The sequence below is a fragment of the Falco rusticolus genome, chromosome 10 (genome assembly GCF_015220075.1).
Source record: "Falco rusticolus isolate bFalRus1 chromosome 10, bFalRus1.pri, whole genome shotgun sequence".
In the NCBI taxonomy this organism is placed as follows: Eukaryota; Metazoa; Chordata; class Aves; order Falconiformes; family Falconidae; genus Falco; species Falco rusticolus.
The window spans coordinates 29,498,751-29,516,868 of NC_051196.1; the positions used below are offsets into that span (position 1 = coordinate 29,498,751).

The window sequence follows — 18,118 nt, forward strand, 5'->3', positions numbered from 1 at the left end:
TGCATGTGAAATGGAGCCCCAAAACAGGCAGTTTTGGAGTTCTGCACCAAAACGCTCATGTTTTAGGTCTCTCCTAATGAAAGTGCAGCCTTTACAGAATTGTTGTTCCAGGAGACAGCAAAGGGTGCTTTAGGCAAATAACTGTGAAAGGCAGACAGGAGAGAATGGCTGTTGTATGTAACATGTAATATTGTTTTGGTTTTTTGAACAGAGATCAAAATTCTTCAGTGTCGTCTCTTGAGCTTTATTAACAGGCCTGTCCCAGCCTCTCAGGGTATCATAGCGGTGCATGGAAGTTGGCTTATGCTACGATCTACAAACAAACTAGGATAAAAATTAGAGCAAATAGAGTCTACAGCAAGATTTAAAAAACAAAACAAAACAAAAAAACCCCAACACAGCAACAAACCAAACACAAAACAGTCAACACTTTTTCACCTGAATTACAATCTCTGTGTTTTCAGCACTGTCCACTGTATTTTCTCCAAACCTGACCTTTTTCTTTTCAAAATACTCTTATTTCAGCCTAATGAAAATGTTAAAATGCTTAGATATGTACAGATTTTTCTTTTTTACCTCGGGTGAAGGAAGTGTCTGTGAAAGAGGGAAGGTGTTGTGTATGTAAAGGATGTGGCATGTACTGGACACATGGTACACTCTCAGTTGTGTTTTTACGGTACTTAAAGCACGCTGAACACAGTGTAAACCACCTCTCTCCGCTTCTTCCCCCTTGCCTTCAAAAAACGTGTAATCTGGGTCAATAGGACTTAAAGTCTTAGGTTTTAATAATATTGTGTTACCAATACAGAGGGGATTTTTTTCAGCTTAACAGCAAACTGCTCAAGGATTGCTTTTACTTCTTGTGATTTTGAAAGTGCTCTAACATTTCTTCCTCTTTCTTTTATTTCACAGTTAATGAAATTATCAGGAAGGAATTTTCTGGACTCCCTGCCAGAAATCAGACATAGAAGAGATTTGTGAGACAACTTTTACTGAATCCTTCCATAACTGACCTCTTAGATCCTTCCAATGCCCCTGCAACCTCCTGCTTCCTTAACTGTTCATCTCAAGGCACCAATTCAATGCAAGGAACAATGTATTGGCATCAAGCTGACAGCCTTGACTAAGCAACTTGCCACCTCTCTCTGTAAACATCAAGAAGGACACCCTTCCTTTCGTCCAAAGATCGTATTGTTCTCATGTAACAGAGCATCTGTCTGAGGAAACTCTTCAAGCCTGCTGCAAAATATCTATCTATGTATCGATCTATCTTAGTAATAAGGGAGAAGTGATAGGTCACTCCTGAACACTGCACAAAGCAAAGGAGGTTATATATTAGTGCTTATTTGGGTGGGGTGGGAAACGGGGGAAGAAAGAGTAATATATTCCATAAAAGAAAAATGACATTTTGTGGTTCACTAACAATGACTTGCCCTCAGGTCTCTTAAGCCCTTCTGAGAAATTTTGAAGTTGTAGGAAACTGAGGCAACCCAAGCTTGCTTGGCCTTTAACCGACCTGGGATCAAAAGCCACTTTTTTCTGACTGAGCACTGTGATCAGTATTTCAAACAGTAGATGTCAGCTGAATTCAGGAGCTTTCTTCATTTTTCTTGTCCAAGTGGGTAGGAATTGAAGGAGAGGGATGCTCACAGATAACCAGTGAAAAGAGAAATTCAGCAGTTGTAACGCCTGTCCCAGGGTAAAATAAACCCAGATAAAACAGAAATTAATATATAGGAGTCACAGTAAATCCAAAGATTTTATGATTGATCCTTGTTAATATTTAGGCAGTGTATGAACACATTTTAGTTATTTTCTCTCTAAGAAATTGTTGCTGTTTCTTGTCGTATAGAACCTGCTGTTGGCTCATAACTTGACTCATTTAGCAGCTGTAATATTTAACCACACAAGCTGCAGAAGAAAATAATTGCATCTTACAGAAGCCATATGTTCCAGAAAAAGTATACGCTTATTTATATTCACCTTGTCTCTTTAGCTTTGCAAAGCTACGAGCAATTTCTGGAAAGGTTAAATTTCCATGTGAGTTAGTATGTTTGTATGTTTTGCTTCATGTGTTAGAATATACTGTACTGACACATGCTTATCATGATAAAAGATAACCGCTGCCATCTGCAGTTGTACGGCTAGCAAGTTTATAACATTTTGGTGTGTCATTGCTCCCACAGTGTGATAAAAAGGCATCGTGAATGGATAATCAATGTACAGGAAAGGATATCCATAACATGGTAGTAAATACATAGTAATATTTCCTAATTTTGTAAATGAGGAACACTGATACTTTTAAGAGTGCAGAGCCTGAGCTCTGTTCTAGAAAAAAAAAGTGAAACTATGCTGTTTTCAGTTGTTTCACAGTAAACTTTGCTGAATACCTACGTGTCCACATGCTTACAGCAGGAATTAGGTTATATGAATACAGCAGACCAGCAGAGCGGCTGCATAACTGGTTCCCCAATATTGCAAGAAAGATCTTGCACAAACCCTGCAGAGTATGTGCTCGTTTCAACAGAAAACATTTCAGGAGCATTGAGAAAAATACATTTTCTGCCGCTAAAAGTTGGTGCTTAAGTTCTGCAAGGTCATCTGTCAGTTTTAGAGTGGGAGACAGAAGCATTAGACTCCCCAGAACACCTGACCTGACCGCCTGTTACCAGCAGAGGTGAAAATGGCCAGGTTTATTGCTGACTTTTACGGAAACAAAACTGAACCTCAGACTAGCTGAAATGACTTCTGCACAGGGGAATTATTGATTGTTAAACAGCACTCATACAGTACTTTGACTGGCTCACATGCCTCAAATAAGCTATTTTGGACTGTTTTAAAACTGCCACTTCACCAGAATCTGACATATACTATGGATTTTTAATGCAGTCTGGTGTTTTGCATCACTTTGAGCAATTCCTCAGGCCAAAAGTTGCCTGTCAGAAGTTCTTTGCTGCATCTGAGTAAAAGAACAGACCGAATGTGTCTGCCGGTTTCACAGAATTCATGCTTGGAAGTATCAAAAATGAACATCTAGTTTTCTCTGAATGAAACCTGTGACATATAGGAGAAGTTTAAAAAAACCCCATTCACATAAAACCCCAAATAACTGACAAGCTTTTCTCTTACTGGATTTTAAATAGATTATCAAAGAAGAACATGAACGTCTTTTCAAATCTGTAGATGCACTGATGTAATCTAAAAATATTGCTGCTTATTTAGTGATTGTCGATAGCAACTGCTTGTCAATAGTCCTCTGTATACAGATAAGTGGCTGATCTTGAAGTCAGATAACCACACACCAAATCCACTCACAGTCCTCCTGCAATGTGCAATTGCAATATGCATGTTCGTGATGTGGACTCATGTTTATTTTTAATTTTTGCCACTATCCCCCACTGATCATTTAAGCATCTTTCTCCCCTTTTTACTATAAGGCATAATAAATGTGCATAGCAGACAAGAAAAATGTGGACTTATAGCAAAGGCTTTTCAGCATTCAAAGGGACCCAGGCAGGGAAGCTCCTGAGCCCCTGGAACACTCCAGCAAAGCTACTTTGCAGGATGCACCCATGAAACATGCGCTCTTTAACCAAAAGACAAAATTTCCACTGCTCTTTTGTGTCCCTTTGGGCACTTTGCTGTAGAGAGGGGGAGAGGGTTATTTTATTTTTTTTAAAATGTGCTACAAGTGCTTTACTTGTGCTTGCATTAGCTGTATTTCTTCCTCATTTTTAATGCATAGGTATTAATCTGTATGTGTGTTTGTGTAGGTGCATATACATGCATATTTTTATAATATAAACATATATACCTATATGGCTATATTATATAAATATGATGATATACGAACACACACAACCCCATTACAAACTTGAGTCACGATCCTATAACTGGCTCCAGTCAGCCAGCTGTCTGCAGGCACATGAAGCCAGCTACTGGATCGAGGGGGTCATAAGATGTATATAATATAGACTACATTTTAGTGGTTTTATTTACAGCTACATGAGGTCAGGCTGTGCTACTCTATTTGCTTTTACATGCAACTGTTAGTCAAATAATACAGCTTTAACCAACTTTATATTTATTTCTGGAGAAAAGGAGTATCCTCAGACATAGCGTTATGCATTGCTGTCTCTTTTTAAAAAGAAAACCAGTATGTTAAAATTATATAGCTAGGCTGAAGAACTTCAAAATATACAGTACTAAATTATTTCCTGTTCTTGCTGAGCAGTGTTTTTCCAGTATTAATATTTTGTTACTTAGTACAACTTATTTGCGCTCTTTCTGTAGAAGCATTAGCTTAACCTTGGAAGAGTTAATACCATTTTGTGAGTAATTTGTTCTCACTTTATCTGGAAGATAGCCATATTTGCACATGAGGAAATACTGTCTTTCCTCAGTTATCTGAATGTTTCACCACAGTGCCTTCCTGCCATTGTACCAAAGGCCTCCAAATATATTGTCTAGAGGGTGAACAACTCTAATGCATTTTTCCATCAAAGTTATACCATGCAAAGTACATGGGGCTCGTTGGAACTCAAAAGTTCATCTCTTTCTTTTTTTGTGTGTGTGTGTGCATTTTTTTAACTTCCATTTTTCCGTCCAAGCTTTGGCTGCAAATACAGGATGAGCTTCTATAAACTTCTGCATCAAATATATGAATACGTAGAATAAAATCATCATTCATGATATGTAAACAGTCTGAGAGTGGAATGGGAGTGGACAGATATCAGGATGACTTTTTTTTTGTCAGTTATGAGCGTTGGAAGTACAGTTTGGCAGGAGAGTAATTGCTCATGAAGATACTTGCAATGAAGTATGAAGTCCCGTTTTTGTTTTTCTCCATGAGAATGAGCAAAATGTAAGATCTGAACAACAGTGATGGAACGAAGTGTCTAATGTATGTGTTTTTATTGGTAGAAAGAATGTAGAAGAGCCATGGTTTTTGCACTTGCTTTATTTGTATCCATGTAAATATGTATCACTTCCATTCTTCTTGTAGGAATACAGCATTTTCTGAATGTAGAATATTTCCAAAACCAGCACTATGTTATTCTCTATTGTATAAAATACTGCTGCTTAATAACGTATCTAAAACAGTTCTCAGATTAGCTAGCATGTTTTTAAAAGTATATTTTGTAATCCATATCTTTACAAAAAAGTGTCTATGCTTTTTGTCTGACCAAATATGCAACACCTTTTGGATTAAGGATAGTATTTATAAAGGATCAATTTTCATTTTCTAAGTGTATTAATTTTCTATGCAATTGTTGTTGAATTGTTATTGTTCTAAAAAGAAATATTTGATAAATTTTCCAAAGACTTCAAAGACAGCTTTAAATGCTTCAGAAATATGTTTCTAAATATTTCAATCTGACTTTTCCCACTGCATTTCTTTCCAAATTGCTACTTAATAAGGAACAGTTATCTGCCAGATGGGATTCAAGAAAATTACTCTCTTAATTTCAAATTGTAAGTTGATTCAGATCTTCATAAATTTTGCACCACTTAAAATCATCAGATGTTCCAGTTTATCTGCTATTCTAAGTGTTTGTTATTTATATTATGTATTCCTGTGCAATAGGAAGAGACACCAATGTTGGATTTAGACTGGGTGAATTCCAAATTCTCCAGAAATCAACTGTTTTCCTCATCGTTTACATTGCAGTGTTTTCTTACCTGTAAATGTAAGGCATCTATTTGCCATCACACCTGGAAAGTTATAATTCTTTATTCATCTCAGTTCAGAAGGAGTAATCCACTTCTTTGAATGTTTGACATAAGATTGACATCTGTCTTTAATGTCTGCTACTTTATAACTGCAGTGGGTGACAGCTGGTAGCTATTTGCTCAACTACCAGCCAGTATCTAATCTATTACAGTCTGTTAAAGATTTGTTTAGCCATTTTCATTGTTCCTGGGGTACAAAAAAATATATATAATATTGGTACCCAACTCACATTGCAATAAATTTCAAATGAAGGTGCTGGTACTGTGTAAGATCGTATAGGCTGCAGATGAGTGGTTATCTGGGAAAAGCTAGTAATTTGAGGTTTATTTCAATAACTCTCAGAAAATAGCAAAATCGGGTAGAAAGTTCTAGAATGACTGACTCACAAAAATGAGTAATGATTTATGTGTCTGTAATAGCCCAGAAATCCATGGATGTGGTGTTGGAATAATCAGTTATTCCAGGATTAAACTGTCTTTATTTTCCTGATGCTGATCAGTACCTTACTACACAAGTAGTGTGGTGAGACCTGGCAACAGAGAATCAAGCTACAGTTCTGTCTTAATAATGGTGGCCTAATCGGGACTTACATATTTGTGTGTACATGTGTGTATGATTATGTGTAATTATGAAGTGATCCCCTCCTCACAGAAGTCCAAGCCTCCTTGCTGAAGTTCTACCCTTTATGTTCAGGTAAAACCATATGTTAATAAATATGAGCGAGCAATTGTCGCTGAAATCATCCTGGCAGATGTCTTTTTAATCAAGCTGTTCATTCAGAAACCTAACTTTAAGAATCGGAAAAGGTTTTATACCATTCACATTCCTACAACAACAATGTTAACCTCCAATGTAATGATTTTTTGCTATCTGTAAAATATTTTTATATATTGCCTGTACTATGGTAGTTTAGCAATAAATGAAAGGATATCATCTGCTGCATGAGTGTTTGGTCTATTCTTAAATACCTTTATCACCTTTGATAAACTAATATAGTCATCTTGTCCTCATTCCTCATCGCCCTCCTAAATACTCACAAGAGGGGTGTGCATAAGGATTTCGGAGCATGGAGCACCACTTTGTTAATGAGATGCCCAGTACCCCTTTGCATCGAGAGCCCATTCCATTTCTGTAGATGAGATAGACTGATACATGCAGTGACAGTTTTATGAACTTCTTCACTTTCTCTTACTATGTTCCCTCATCGAATTTTCTATTCCCGCCAGCACCACCCAAATAAAAAGCACTAAACCATCCGCATCAACAGGTACTCCAGAGTTTTGACCTGGCTTAATTAGTAGCATTAATTTCTATCTGTGCAAATGTCCTTCTGTATCAATATATGCTTTTTGGAGACTGGGTGTGGACTCCATTTAATTTTTGTTCATCTAAAGCTTAATTCTGCATTTCTCTACTGGAGACACAAACAGATACATTTTCATACTGCTGTGCTGGAAGAAAGCCCAGAGCCCATTATGTCTCAGTAAGAGTCGAGTTTATATAGCATACAATTAAAGACATTTACCTTAACAGAATCAATATTATCCTTTGCATTTAAAAACACAGAATTAAAACCATACTTGATGCATGTTGGACACAGAGCAAGGGCTTTGCTTTGCTTTGCTTATTCACAAAAGCCTCAGAGCAAGCACCATGTGGAAGTTCTTAACTCCCAGTACACTGTACAAAGGCTGGGAAGCTCATAAACCAGACAGGCTTCGCCAACAAAGAAGCTGTTACTGGCTAGGAGAGAACATTTTATGATGAGCAAATATATGGCACACAGGAATTTAGCTTTATTCAGCAACAGGAAAATTTAAGTAACTTAACCTGGAAATTCCACAGCTAAGGGCTGAGAACTTGAGCACCTGACTTGATACTCTGGCTTTAATTTATGTCTTGGGTCCAAATGAAAAGACTACAACAGCACCCCAGTTCCCCAACCCAGGAAATTTCCTGGATTTTGTAGACTTAACTGACTACTTTATATCTCTTCAACACAGCTGGCCTTTTTTCCCAGTTTTACTTTTCATGGTAGCAGCAAGGAAGAAAAAATTCGTGTTTCTAATGAACATCTGGGTTTCGTGTGAGAACTCGCTTGCTCGCGTGCTCCATTGTGTAAATACGCGATTTACAAGTTTGGTTGGTTTTTTTTTTTATTATTTATTTAAGTACAAAAGTAATTTACTTAAATTAAGAAGCTGCATTTCAGCTTCATACCAGATTCTTGTCTGAATACATCATCACTGGCTTGCTCAGGTGGCCGTGCTCCACTGGGCTGCTGCGAAGGGAGCCTCGCAGGGACGATGAGCTCCCACCCAATGCTGTCCTCGTCTTCCCGATCCCTGCTCACCTTGTGCTTTAGCCGGACCATCTTCTCCTGCAAACAGCTATCACCTGCGTGAACTCATGTTGTAGAGGGGCTTGAATTATTTTTATTTAGGGAAAAGAAGACCACAGCACAGGATTTGAGCTCCTCCTAAACCGAAGGGCAAGGCTGCTGGTGCAGCAAAATTGCCGAGGCTGTGAGGAACCAAAAGCCCAGGGAAGGGGGAGGCAGAAGAGGTGGGCAGGGGCTGCGCTGTCAACGAGTTGGCCATATCCAGGCTCTAGAGGTGGCTGCAGCACAAAGGCACCTCTTTATTCCGTGGACTGTAGGCCCAAAATTGTAGCTGAAATCAAGCGGGAGGGCACGGAGGCAGAGCTGAGCAGGGAAGGCAGGCATGTGAAACAAACGTTCTCTATCTGTTGCTCAGAAATAGAAAAATATAAATAGTAAAAGGATTTTTTTTTCTTTTTGAGCATGGCAGTCTATTAGCTAACTACTTGTGAGAGCTCAGCTCTGCTCGGGAATTTTTGATGAAACGGACTTTCAGGCCAGGGGTGGGGTACGGGGAGCAAGCCCCCAGCATTCACCACACCAGCCTTGTGTTCTTCAGCAAACAGCTAAACACGTACCAGCCCGTCCTCAGCCAGCTGCTGCATTTCGGCATGGCTGTGGGACGGTGTGCAAGTCAAGCAGCCATTTCTAGGTGATAGTAACTACTCCGAGGGCTAGGCTGTGCCCTGGGCTCCGGGTAGTAATTGCAGCTGAACTCTGCAGCCCCTGCATTTGACACTGACCCTGGCTCCCTGCCTCTGGTGAGGTGGTGAGACAGCCCGGTCAGTGCTGGCCCCACGCAGGGAGCCCCATCACCCCCCTGAGCCCTCTCCTCCGGCAGCACCACGAGGAAAGAGCAGAGAAAACATGACTCAAAGGTCCCCCGGGAGCAGCCCGGGTCATCCACCACCTTTTGCTGAGAGCAGCAACTGGGAACGCCTGGTCAGAAATACGGCTGGAGGTTTGGAGCGGGTTAGGACGTCACATTTCGGAACCTCTCTCCAGAAAGCCACAGTGACTGCCTGCACCCACGTGCCCTCCCGGCCCTTGGTGGGGGCCATCGGAGCAGCAGCAAGCGCGCAGCCGAGGGGAAAATATTACAGCCTCTGCCCCTGCAGAGCAGAGCAGAGATTCACGCTGTGATTTTGTGGCAGGCCTGTAATGATAGCTTAGGAGTAATCACAGGAGTAAAGTTTGATTCACATTTGTTTTGACAGATAATATCAATGACATTTTGCCAGCTCTGTGCTTCCCCCCCTTTAATTTACATTTTTTCTGCAATGATGTCAGAAATTGTCACAAACCCATGTGCCTTAACTTTTTACACCAGGTGAACTCAAGGCATCGAAAGCCATCAAAGACTCAGAAGTATGTGTGACCCCCACCCAGCCTTACGAGAACAGACCTCCTTATGCCTTATTGCCTGATTCCTTGCCAAGTTTGCCCTGATTTGTACTACAGCTGAAGCCTCTAACACTGCCCTTTATATACCAAAATATGTATCTGCCTCTAGCTGAAAGAAAAATTACAAACTGGCTGGAGAAGGATGAGCAGTCAGTGGTGACGACCACACCTGTGCTGCGTGGCAAGTGAAGGGGCAGGACTGCAACTCCCAGCAAACTTTCCCCATCCTAAATTAAAATTAAAGGGTTCCCCACATAAGAAAAACACCTATGGGAAATGGGGCCTTGTTAGCATCATTTACTTACCGTGAGAGCTCTGAAATGTTACCGTTAATTCCCAGAGTTTTCCGGGCTTATTTATGAAGTGGCTTCGATGTATGAAGAGGCTTCAATATATAAAGTGGCTTCAATGCGCAGGCATCCCTAACGCCTCCAGCCAGCAGCACAGCGGTCTGCTCAGGTGTTGTACGGGGACCTCAGCCGACCACAGCTCTTGGGCCCCCCAGAGCATGACCGGCCGGCCGGCGTCTGCATCCTGCTAGGTAAGAGCACGTGAACACATCACTCATGGGAATGTATGTATTTTCTATGCCACTGGCTACGAATCAAAGTGAAGCTTCATTGACTGGCAGGTTATTTTTCCTTGGAGTGATGCTAAGGTCTCAGCTTTGACCCGCTCCGTCTGGATACTCCTGATATGTCAAATACTCGGTGAGGCTAGATCACTGGTGAGATGGATAGTCCTGAAGGTTTGAGGTGGCTTGAGTAAATTTTTCATGGACTCTTTATACAACCTTATTGAAGATGAGCAGTATCATGAAAGCCTTCTCAGCTGCCTGATTATATCAGCACGAGCAAGCCACTGAAACCTAAGCCCAACAGATGTTTAACTTCAAAGCTTTTTCATGTTAGCCTTCACTAAAGGAAAAGGTGGGGAGAAACCTTTCTTTTCTGAGTTGAAGTCTCCAGTGACTAGCTCAGCCTACCGTTAGCTTAGGGGTGCCTTTCTTCCCTTACACTTTTTCCCAGTTCTAAACTCAAACAGTTCTGTAAATCAGGATTTGTGCTAGTTATCTATACAGGGCTCTTGCAAGAAACCATATTGGCTTCATTTACCTTTAAAAAGGCCATTAACATAAGCAATAAGTAGAAAGAATAAATGTAATTGAACCATGCCCACACATCTTAACATTTTCTAGGCTTTTACAGGGAATCGGGGTATGTAATACTTTGCCTCACAGCGGCACTGCTCCCTCTAAGCTGCAGGCTGGGGACAAAGCAAAGTTTATGTAAAATTTGCTCTTTAGGCTGCATGGAGGGTTGGTGGTTTGGTTTCCGCTCCCTCCCCCCCCCCCCCCCCCCCCCTTAGCCAGAAAAAAAGTATGGGGAAATTCAGCAAAGGGTTTGTTGCAGCACAGGATATCACTGCCATCTGCAGGGAGGGCTGGCTCACCGCTGCTGCACCGCTCCGGCGGCGGGAGCCACCCGCAGGGACCCTCAGAGCGCAGGCACAGCTGCAGCACCGCAGGCAGCATGAAACCCTGGCCATGGAAAACACTTCCCAGGTGGGTTCAGCAGTTAGGGGAGAGGGAGGCACCACCACATGCTGCACCCTTGCACATCACAGCCTTGCACACCAGAGCCCGGCACACTCGCCCTTGTACACCACAGCCTTGCACATCGCAGCCTTGCACACTGCACCCGTGTACACCACAGCCTTGCACATCGCAGCCTTGCACACTCACCCTTGTACACCACAGCCTTGCACACTGCACCCGTGTACACCACAGCCTTGCACATCGCAGCCTTGCACACTCACCCTTGTACACCACAGCCTTGCACATCGCAGCCTTGCACACTGCACCCGTGTACACCACAGCCTTGCACACCACAGCCTTGCACACTGCACCCGTGTACACCACAGCCTTGCACATCGCAGCCTTGCACACTCACCCTTGTACACCACAGCCTTGCACATCACACCTGTGCACGCCACATCCTTGCCCACTGCAGCCTTGGCCTGTGACCGGGCTGCGTTTGCTGGCCAAGGAGTTTGCAGCTTCCCCTGGACCTCCCTACTCCAACACCAAAAGGCAGCAAGAAGCGCCGCCAGGTGAAGCACTGACCCCCCAACAGACAGACACACACACACTCGCACTTTTCCAAGCATGGGGCCATTTGCCAGCCTTTCAGAGAGAGACATAGGCAGGCAGACACCCCCACCCTCCCCTCCAGGGATTCCCAGACATCTCTCCCCAGCTCTGGCAAGGCTACGCCAAGACTAGGAAGCATTTCATGATTGTGAAAACTGTTTTGCCTGGAAAACCCTTGTTTTCCAAGTCTTCCATGCAGCTTGGTTCACCTTGTGCTGCCCAGTTCCCTCGTAAGAAAGCAGGGAGTTCTGCTGGGCTGATCTCTGCCACCGTTTCATGCACCGGACAGTGGATGGTGACCGTAGATGACACCTTTTCTATTAATCACAGCAGCCCTGGATTAAACCAGTATTTGCACAGCTGTTGCATTAGCTACATGACTTCCCAGCCGTTTTCTTCATTCCCCAGCACTGCACACTCCTGGTTTTGACTCCAAGAGCCAATTGCCCCATTTCACAGCTGGGAAAACCACATCAAACCTACCTGGCAAACAGCAGGAGCCAGCCCGGGACCAGCCACCACCCCCAGAGCCGGTACGGAGACCACAGCAAGGATGGAGTGTTGGCCCCTATATGGTTTGATTCCTACCCTCTAGAATATGACAAAATCTCTGGTTCACATGACAGGGAGTGGGTCTGGCAACAATTAACCATTGTTTTAATTATCCCTTCATTCTTTAGAAACAGGTTAAACTAAACATGTAATTTTTACAACTGAGAAGCTGCATCTAAAGAAGGTCCATTTTGTGCTAGTTGCAGGCCAGGACTAATCCATTTTCCTAAAGTTGTGTCAGACAAACCCAGATCTTGCTGGCCAAAGTGAAGCCCTCTGAAATAAGTTTAATGACAAAGGCTTAGCTGTTTTACCCATAGTGAGATCTCCATCAGGAGAACTTAAGAAAATAAGAGTGATCTGGTGGATGAACAGCAAGTCTGAGGACAAGGGTGTTTTGGATTGCTTTTTAGGTTTTTTTTTCCCAGAAATTATGCCTGGTAAGCATCATGACTCAGTAGGAAAAAAATGTATCAACAGAAATAACAATGAGGCTTCTCCCTCCTCCAAACCTGGATGACACATTTTGGTTCAAATATGTGATTCATAGGGTTGAGCTTGAATGTGACTTTCCAGAGGCTGACTCTCCAAGGCATGGCATCCAGAAACTGGCTGCTCAAAACCTTTGAACCTACCTCTAACACAGATGCAGACCTACCTGGGGACTTGGAGCCCATCGTGTGTTTGATGAGATCTCTTCTACGCCCGTGGGGGTTTTCTTAGTTTCTGAAACAAACATTTAAAATTAGCCAGGGCTTCTTAGAAAAGATGTTAGAGACCTCTGAGACCCACACGCCTCTAGCCTGCAACGAGCAGCACCTGATGGTGGCTCACTGGCTCGTCTCTGAGGAGCAGAACCACCTGAGGGTGATGAAGAGGCCAGTTCACTTCTGCATGAGTCATCTGCTGGGTGTTTTACAAGCAAGCAAAGCTGGAGGCTGACCCGTGGAGCTGAAAGTTAGACTTATGTATTCAGCCTGGCCATCGCTTTACCCAGAGCTTTTTTCAGTGGCAACGGAATCCAAGAGCAACAGAAATAGAAGAACACTGAAACAGTATTTCTAGACATAGCAATGAGAGAATGGCTGCAGGTTAAGATGTCTCTTTTGAAGACAGTCACGTGCTTGTGACTATTTAGCAGGACAGTCCATCTGGTTATGTTTTTGAAGACATGGTGCTTTTCTAGCCAAAAAACTCCTACACATATCAGTGTATCCAGTTTTCCACATGGAAACCTAAGCCAGAAGACCCCCTGTGCTCACTGTCAATCACAGAGAAATCAAAACGCTCCAAAATTTAAACATTTTAAAATTACAAAATTCCTTGGTTTTATCCAGTGCTTTTTCACCCACACAGCACAATTTTCACAAGGAAATATTATAACCTTGTTTGTACAGATGGTGAAACTGAGGCATGGCGAAGGGGCTCATCCAAAGTCCCAGCTCCAGTAACTGTGATGATAACTTGAGACAAAATCCAGTTATCAGAAGTCTGAGCCCAGATCAATGCCCATGTGCCCGCTCCCCCAAATTAATGAAGTCTGACGTAGCTGCCAGCATCTCTTACCGAGGAATAACCCCAGCGAAGACTGGGTGCTGCAGATGAGGGCTGGCTCACTGGAAGGTAAGCAACTGCCGCACTCCATCCCATGGAATCGTCTGGCATGGAAACCGCAGATCACAGGTTGTTACTGTTGGCACGGGCTATCTGGTACTCCAGAAGGAGAAACACCACCCTGTTATTCTGCTGTCCTTTGTTTCTGATTTATGGATCCCTCTGAAGCACAAGTTAAAGGTATTCACTTCATTTATGGTATGTGGTAGAAAGCGGGTTTTCAAGAATGGCCAAAATACCTTCTACATTTGCTGCAAAGACAGCAAATTCCACGTTTATTTCCTCTTCAATGAGTACAAGATTTGCATACTAATAAAGAAGCCTCTGAGTAGCTGTTATGAGTAGAAATTCAAGGTATATTTTCTTCCCTGTAACAACATGGTTTTGTTAATCACTGTTCAAACCCAGATCTTGCTATTTTAGAAGCTGGGATTACACTCCGTGTGTACTGACATTATACCTGGTCATTGAGCTGCTTCCCTCGCTTCTCCCCACTGGCTTAGGGATTACTTATTTCTTCTAAATTCTCTTCTGCAGGATGACAGCTAGCTGAATGGAAGCCTCCACTCAGTATGGGAGACGCTTTTGCAAGTCTCTGATTTGGGTTCCATAAAATAAGCCAAATTTTGAAGGGAGCAGTGGGTACCCCATCACACTAGCTATGGAAAACATACGGCAATAGGTAATATATTTTAGGGAGTAAGTCTGTATTCATGAGCTGATATGAGTGGACTTGCTAATTCTGATCCCGTTCGTATTCTTTAGCTCACATTAGAATTTACCTGTCTTAATAATGCTCCATAACTTGGCATTTTGCACTTCTCCCTCTGCAGTACTGCAGCTGACCAAGGTGCGGAACCTCTAGATCTGGATGCTCGAGTTAAAATTCATATGAATTACAGGTGCTTGTTTATTATTTTAGTTGGATTCTGCCTCTTGACATGGTTAATGCCATCTTTCAGTTGCTACTTGCCTTTACACTTGTTCTGAGAACGCAGGGGTTGTTTCAGTTGCAAAAATTTTATCCATCCTGTTGCCATGAACTCACCCAAACGGTTTCCATCTGATTTAATATTATTTCAGGCTTAATCATAGTAAGATTTTTCTCTCAAGCTATATTGCGGGCATTAGTCCAGTCCTTAATGAAGAAACATCAATGTCACAGATGCATCAATAGTCCCAGCTGGCAGCAATTGCAGGACCCTTGGAGCAGGGAGGACGTCACCCAAAAGCGAGGAGTCTCAGCATGGTGAGGCTGCATGAGCCTCTCACTTTGCTGCAGACCCAGCCTAAAACCTATCAGCACTGTAGGCAAATTGAATTTTGTCTGTTTAGGATAAGGGGTTGGGTCCAGCTGTGTTTCCACTGCAGGAAGGAGAAGAGGAGGCTGGGTGTGAGATGACACAACAGGGAGACCACCAGCAGAGCTGGCTGTGCCACCAGGGCTCTGACACAGGTGCTGGGGCATCAGGCAACCTGCCTCACTTGGCTTTGCCCATGCCTAGTCCTGCCCCAAACCATCCACAAGAGATTCACTGGCACATGCCAGACAAGCTTCTCACTCTGGCTGTCAACCTGGGACCCATCACCTGTGCTGTGCTTACCTGGAGCGTTGTTTAAAGCCTAGTTCATTAACCTGTCCCATTTTTCCTCTTCATCTTTATGCAATTTTAAATATCCCTCTTTAGAGCACTGAGTCTCTGAGGCATACAAACCTCAGCTGAGTAGTCAATATAATTTCCTCAGTCATGGTGTTGCACACCAGCAGGCACAGAACCAGCCCGCTGATAGCATCGGGCCAGTATTTTCCCAAACTTTTTTTTTTTCCCTTAGCTGTTAGAAAAGAAAAAGGGGGAAGAGGGAAAAGAGTTCATCCCACGAATCATATTTCTTCGTTGCTGAGAGACTTCAAATCTCCCTAATGAATAAACAGAGTGCACTTAATTTTGTTTATGAAAACAGACTTATTGTGATGGCAAAAAGCATGAGTCAGTGCCCCGAGTGAAGGGGAGTGCAGCAGCTGGAGACACTCACCGAAAAGCAACGCCTCAGAAACCAGAACAACTCTCATCTCGACCAGCGCCAAGAGATGCAATTTCTCCTTTAACAAAAAACACCAGGATACAGGGAATGGGAGAAGGCTTCCTCATGGAAGCAGTTGGCTGTTGGGCAAGTATTGCCATCGCTATGAAAAAGCTGAGAATTTGTGAATGAGCAGTGGGTGCCAGCTGGCACCGCACCCCCTGCACCCAGCCCAGCAGCACCCCAAGGATGCTCCTGATGAAGTTGGCCTGAGCCTGGCTTACGGGTTTGGGCTCCTGGGCAACAACTTCAGAGCTGCTGCTGGTCCCTCACTGAAGTACAGCAGAGAGACACGAAGGCAGGCATATATTTGAGCCCCTCAAGGAGGATGAGTTGCTGGCTCCAAGAAGATGTTCTCTGTCCATCTCTGCATCTCCTCTGCTGTTTGTTGGCTTTTATTTTGCTTGGACGAAATGAGCAAAGTGGGATCTGAAATTACACTGTGGCTTCCCAGCATGGGGAAGGTCCTGAGGCCTCAAGTGCACCAGGAAGGCTGTTTCCTTAAAGAATTTTGCTGTATGTACTCACCATTAGACTTCCTTCCCATATGCATTCCCCATCCTCTGAAGGGGAGAGTCACGTACAGAATGCACACCACCAGTGCCTTGAAGGAGCCCCGAGGTACCAAACATGTTTTTTCTCCTTGCTGCAGTATTCAGTGGCATGTCACCCTGCCACCAGCACCCTCGCAGAGCAAGGCTGATTAGCTCTTCATCTAGTCCTCAGCACATTACTGGCACGTCATAAATAACGCCAGCCCTTCCCTCAGATCATGGGCCTTTTGTTTTCATTCCTCAGTTTCACTGATGTAAATCTGCCATGTCTGCACGAGGCTGTGCCATGGTGATGAATGATCCTGAATAAGGACCCACTCAGCCAATTTTCACTGTACAGAGTTTCATTGTGCGGAGGAGGGTTAACACACAGGGCTCTGTTCAAACAAAATGAGGTAAACAGAAGTTCAACGCTTTTCCTTCCTTCCTTAAAAAAAAAAAAAAACCACCCCCGGAAAAAAAAAAAACCCCAAACCATTTTCTGAAGGCCAAGCATAAAGGAAGGAAAGAGATTTTAATTAAAACCCTAAAATTACTTATCCTACATTGGTGCCTAGGTCAGATCCACAGGTGAATATAGTGGATACAAGCACAAACCGTATCAAGAGGGTTTTAGGTGTCGCAGGGAAGGCAGCAAGGGATAGCACTACAGGCACCGCAGAAGCAGCTCAAGCTAGCTATCCAAGCCCCCAAAAAGTGTCCCCCAAAGGCTGAGACAGGTAAAGGTTTAACACTCTGTGCGTGCATAAGGCAGAGAAGAGCCCGTGGCTCCGCAGGCTGGTGTCAGCTCCCCGGGGGTGGGGAGCGCCCGTGGATTTCCGTGGCTAAAGGCTACACCTTGGCTGCAAACCCCACCAGCTACAGGCAGCGGGCAGGCAGCGAGGCCAGACCCCCGGGGTGTGACCGCCACGGGCTGAGGGGCCAAGTTCGTCCTCTGGAAGCGGCACCGCTAAAGGGAGCAGGGCTGTAGGGATGCAGCGCGGAGGCTGGGGGCTGCGGGGCTGTGGGCTGCGGGGCTGGGGGCTGGGGGCTGCAGGGCTGGGGGCTGCGGGGCTGGGGGCTGCGGGGCTGGGGGCTGCAGGGCTGTGGGGCTGGGGGCTGCGGGGCTGGGCTGCAGGCTGAGGGACTGGGCTGGGGGCTGCAGAACTGGGGGCTGCAGAGCTGGGCTGCGGGCTGCAGGACTGGCCTGGGGTCTGCAGGACTGGGCGGGGGGCTGCAGGGCTTAGGGCTGCAGGCCGGGCTGGGCTGCGAGGCAGACGGGAGCAGCACCCAGCCCCGCCGTCCCCCCGCCGTGCCTCCCCCAGCACCCCCAGCCCCAGGCAGTGCCGGCCGGCAGGGCAGCACCGGGGGGCCAGCAGGGACGCACAGGCTGAGCCGGGGGGCTCAGGGGACCCTGACGTTGGTTTCGCACCAGCACGCAGGGGGGTGCAGGTACAGGGCCCTGATGGCCGCGGTGCTGGTCTTGTGTCACACCAGCTGCTTCTCCCTCTTTTCGGCCAGTGCAATGCATTTGCTCCCTTCCCCAGCCAACCGGTGCCCCCAGCCAACGCTCCCGGCATTAAGAGGAAACTCTAGTTTTAGAGGGTTATTAGTTCAGCACCTTTCAACAGTAACTGTATGTTCAACCTAAAAAATTTTGTTGGAAG

General features: G+C 44.5%; 1 protein-coding gene and 1 long non-coding RNA gene across 2 annotated transcripts in view; one reads left to right on the top strand and one right to left on the bottom strand.

Annotated features, from left to right (window-relative positions):
* NFATC2 (nuclear factor of activated T cells 2) overlaps positions 1-6,672 on the top strand; it is a 93,160-nt gene extending 86,488 nt beyond the window's left edge. The window contains exon 10 of the mRNA XM_037403013.1: positions 913-6,672. Coding sequence (XP_037258910.1) covers positions 913-968 — 56 coding nt within the window. The 3' untranslated portion in view covers positions 969-6,672. The remainder of the gene's footprint in view (positions 1-912) is intronic.
* Positions 6,673-7,354: 682 nt separating this feature from the next.
* LOC119154228 lies at positions 7,355-16,780 on the bottom strand. Its single transcript, XR_005106391.1, has 3 exons — positions 16,447-16,780; positions 12,881-12,948; positions 7,355-10,055 (listed from the first exon to the last, which is right to left on the bottom strand). It is a non-coding gene; the product is annotated as an uncharacterized LOC119154228 (long non-coding RNA).
* Between the last annotated feature and the right edge of the window lie 1,338 nt (positions 16,781-18,118).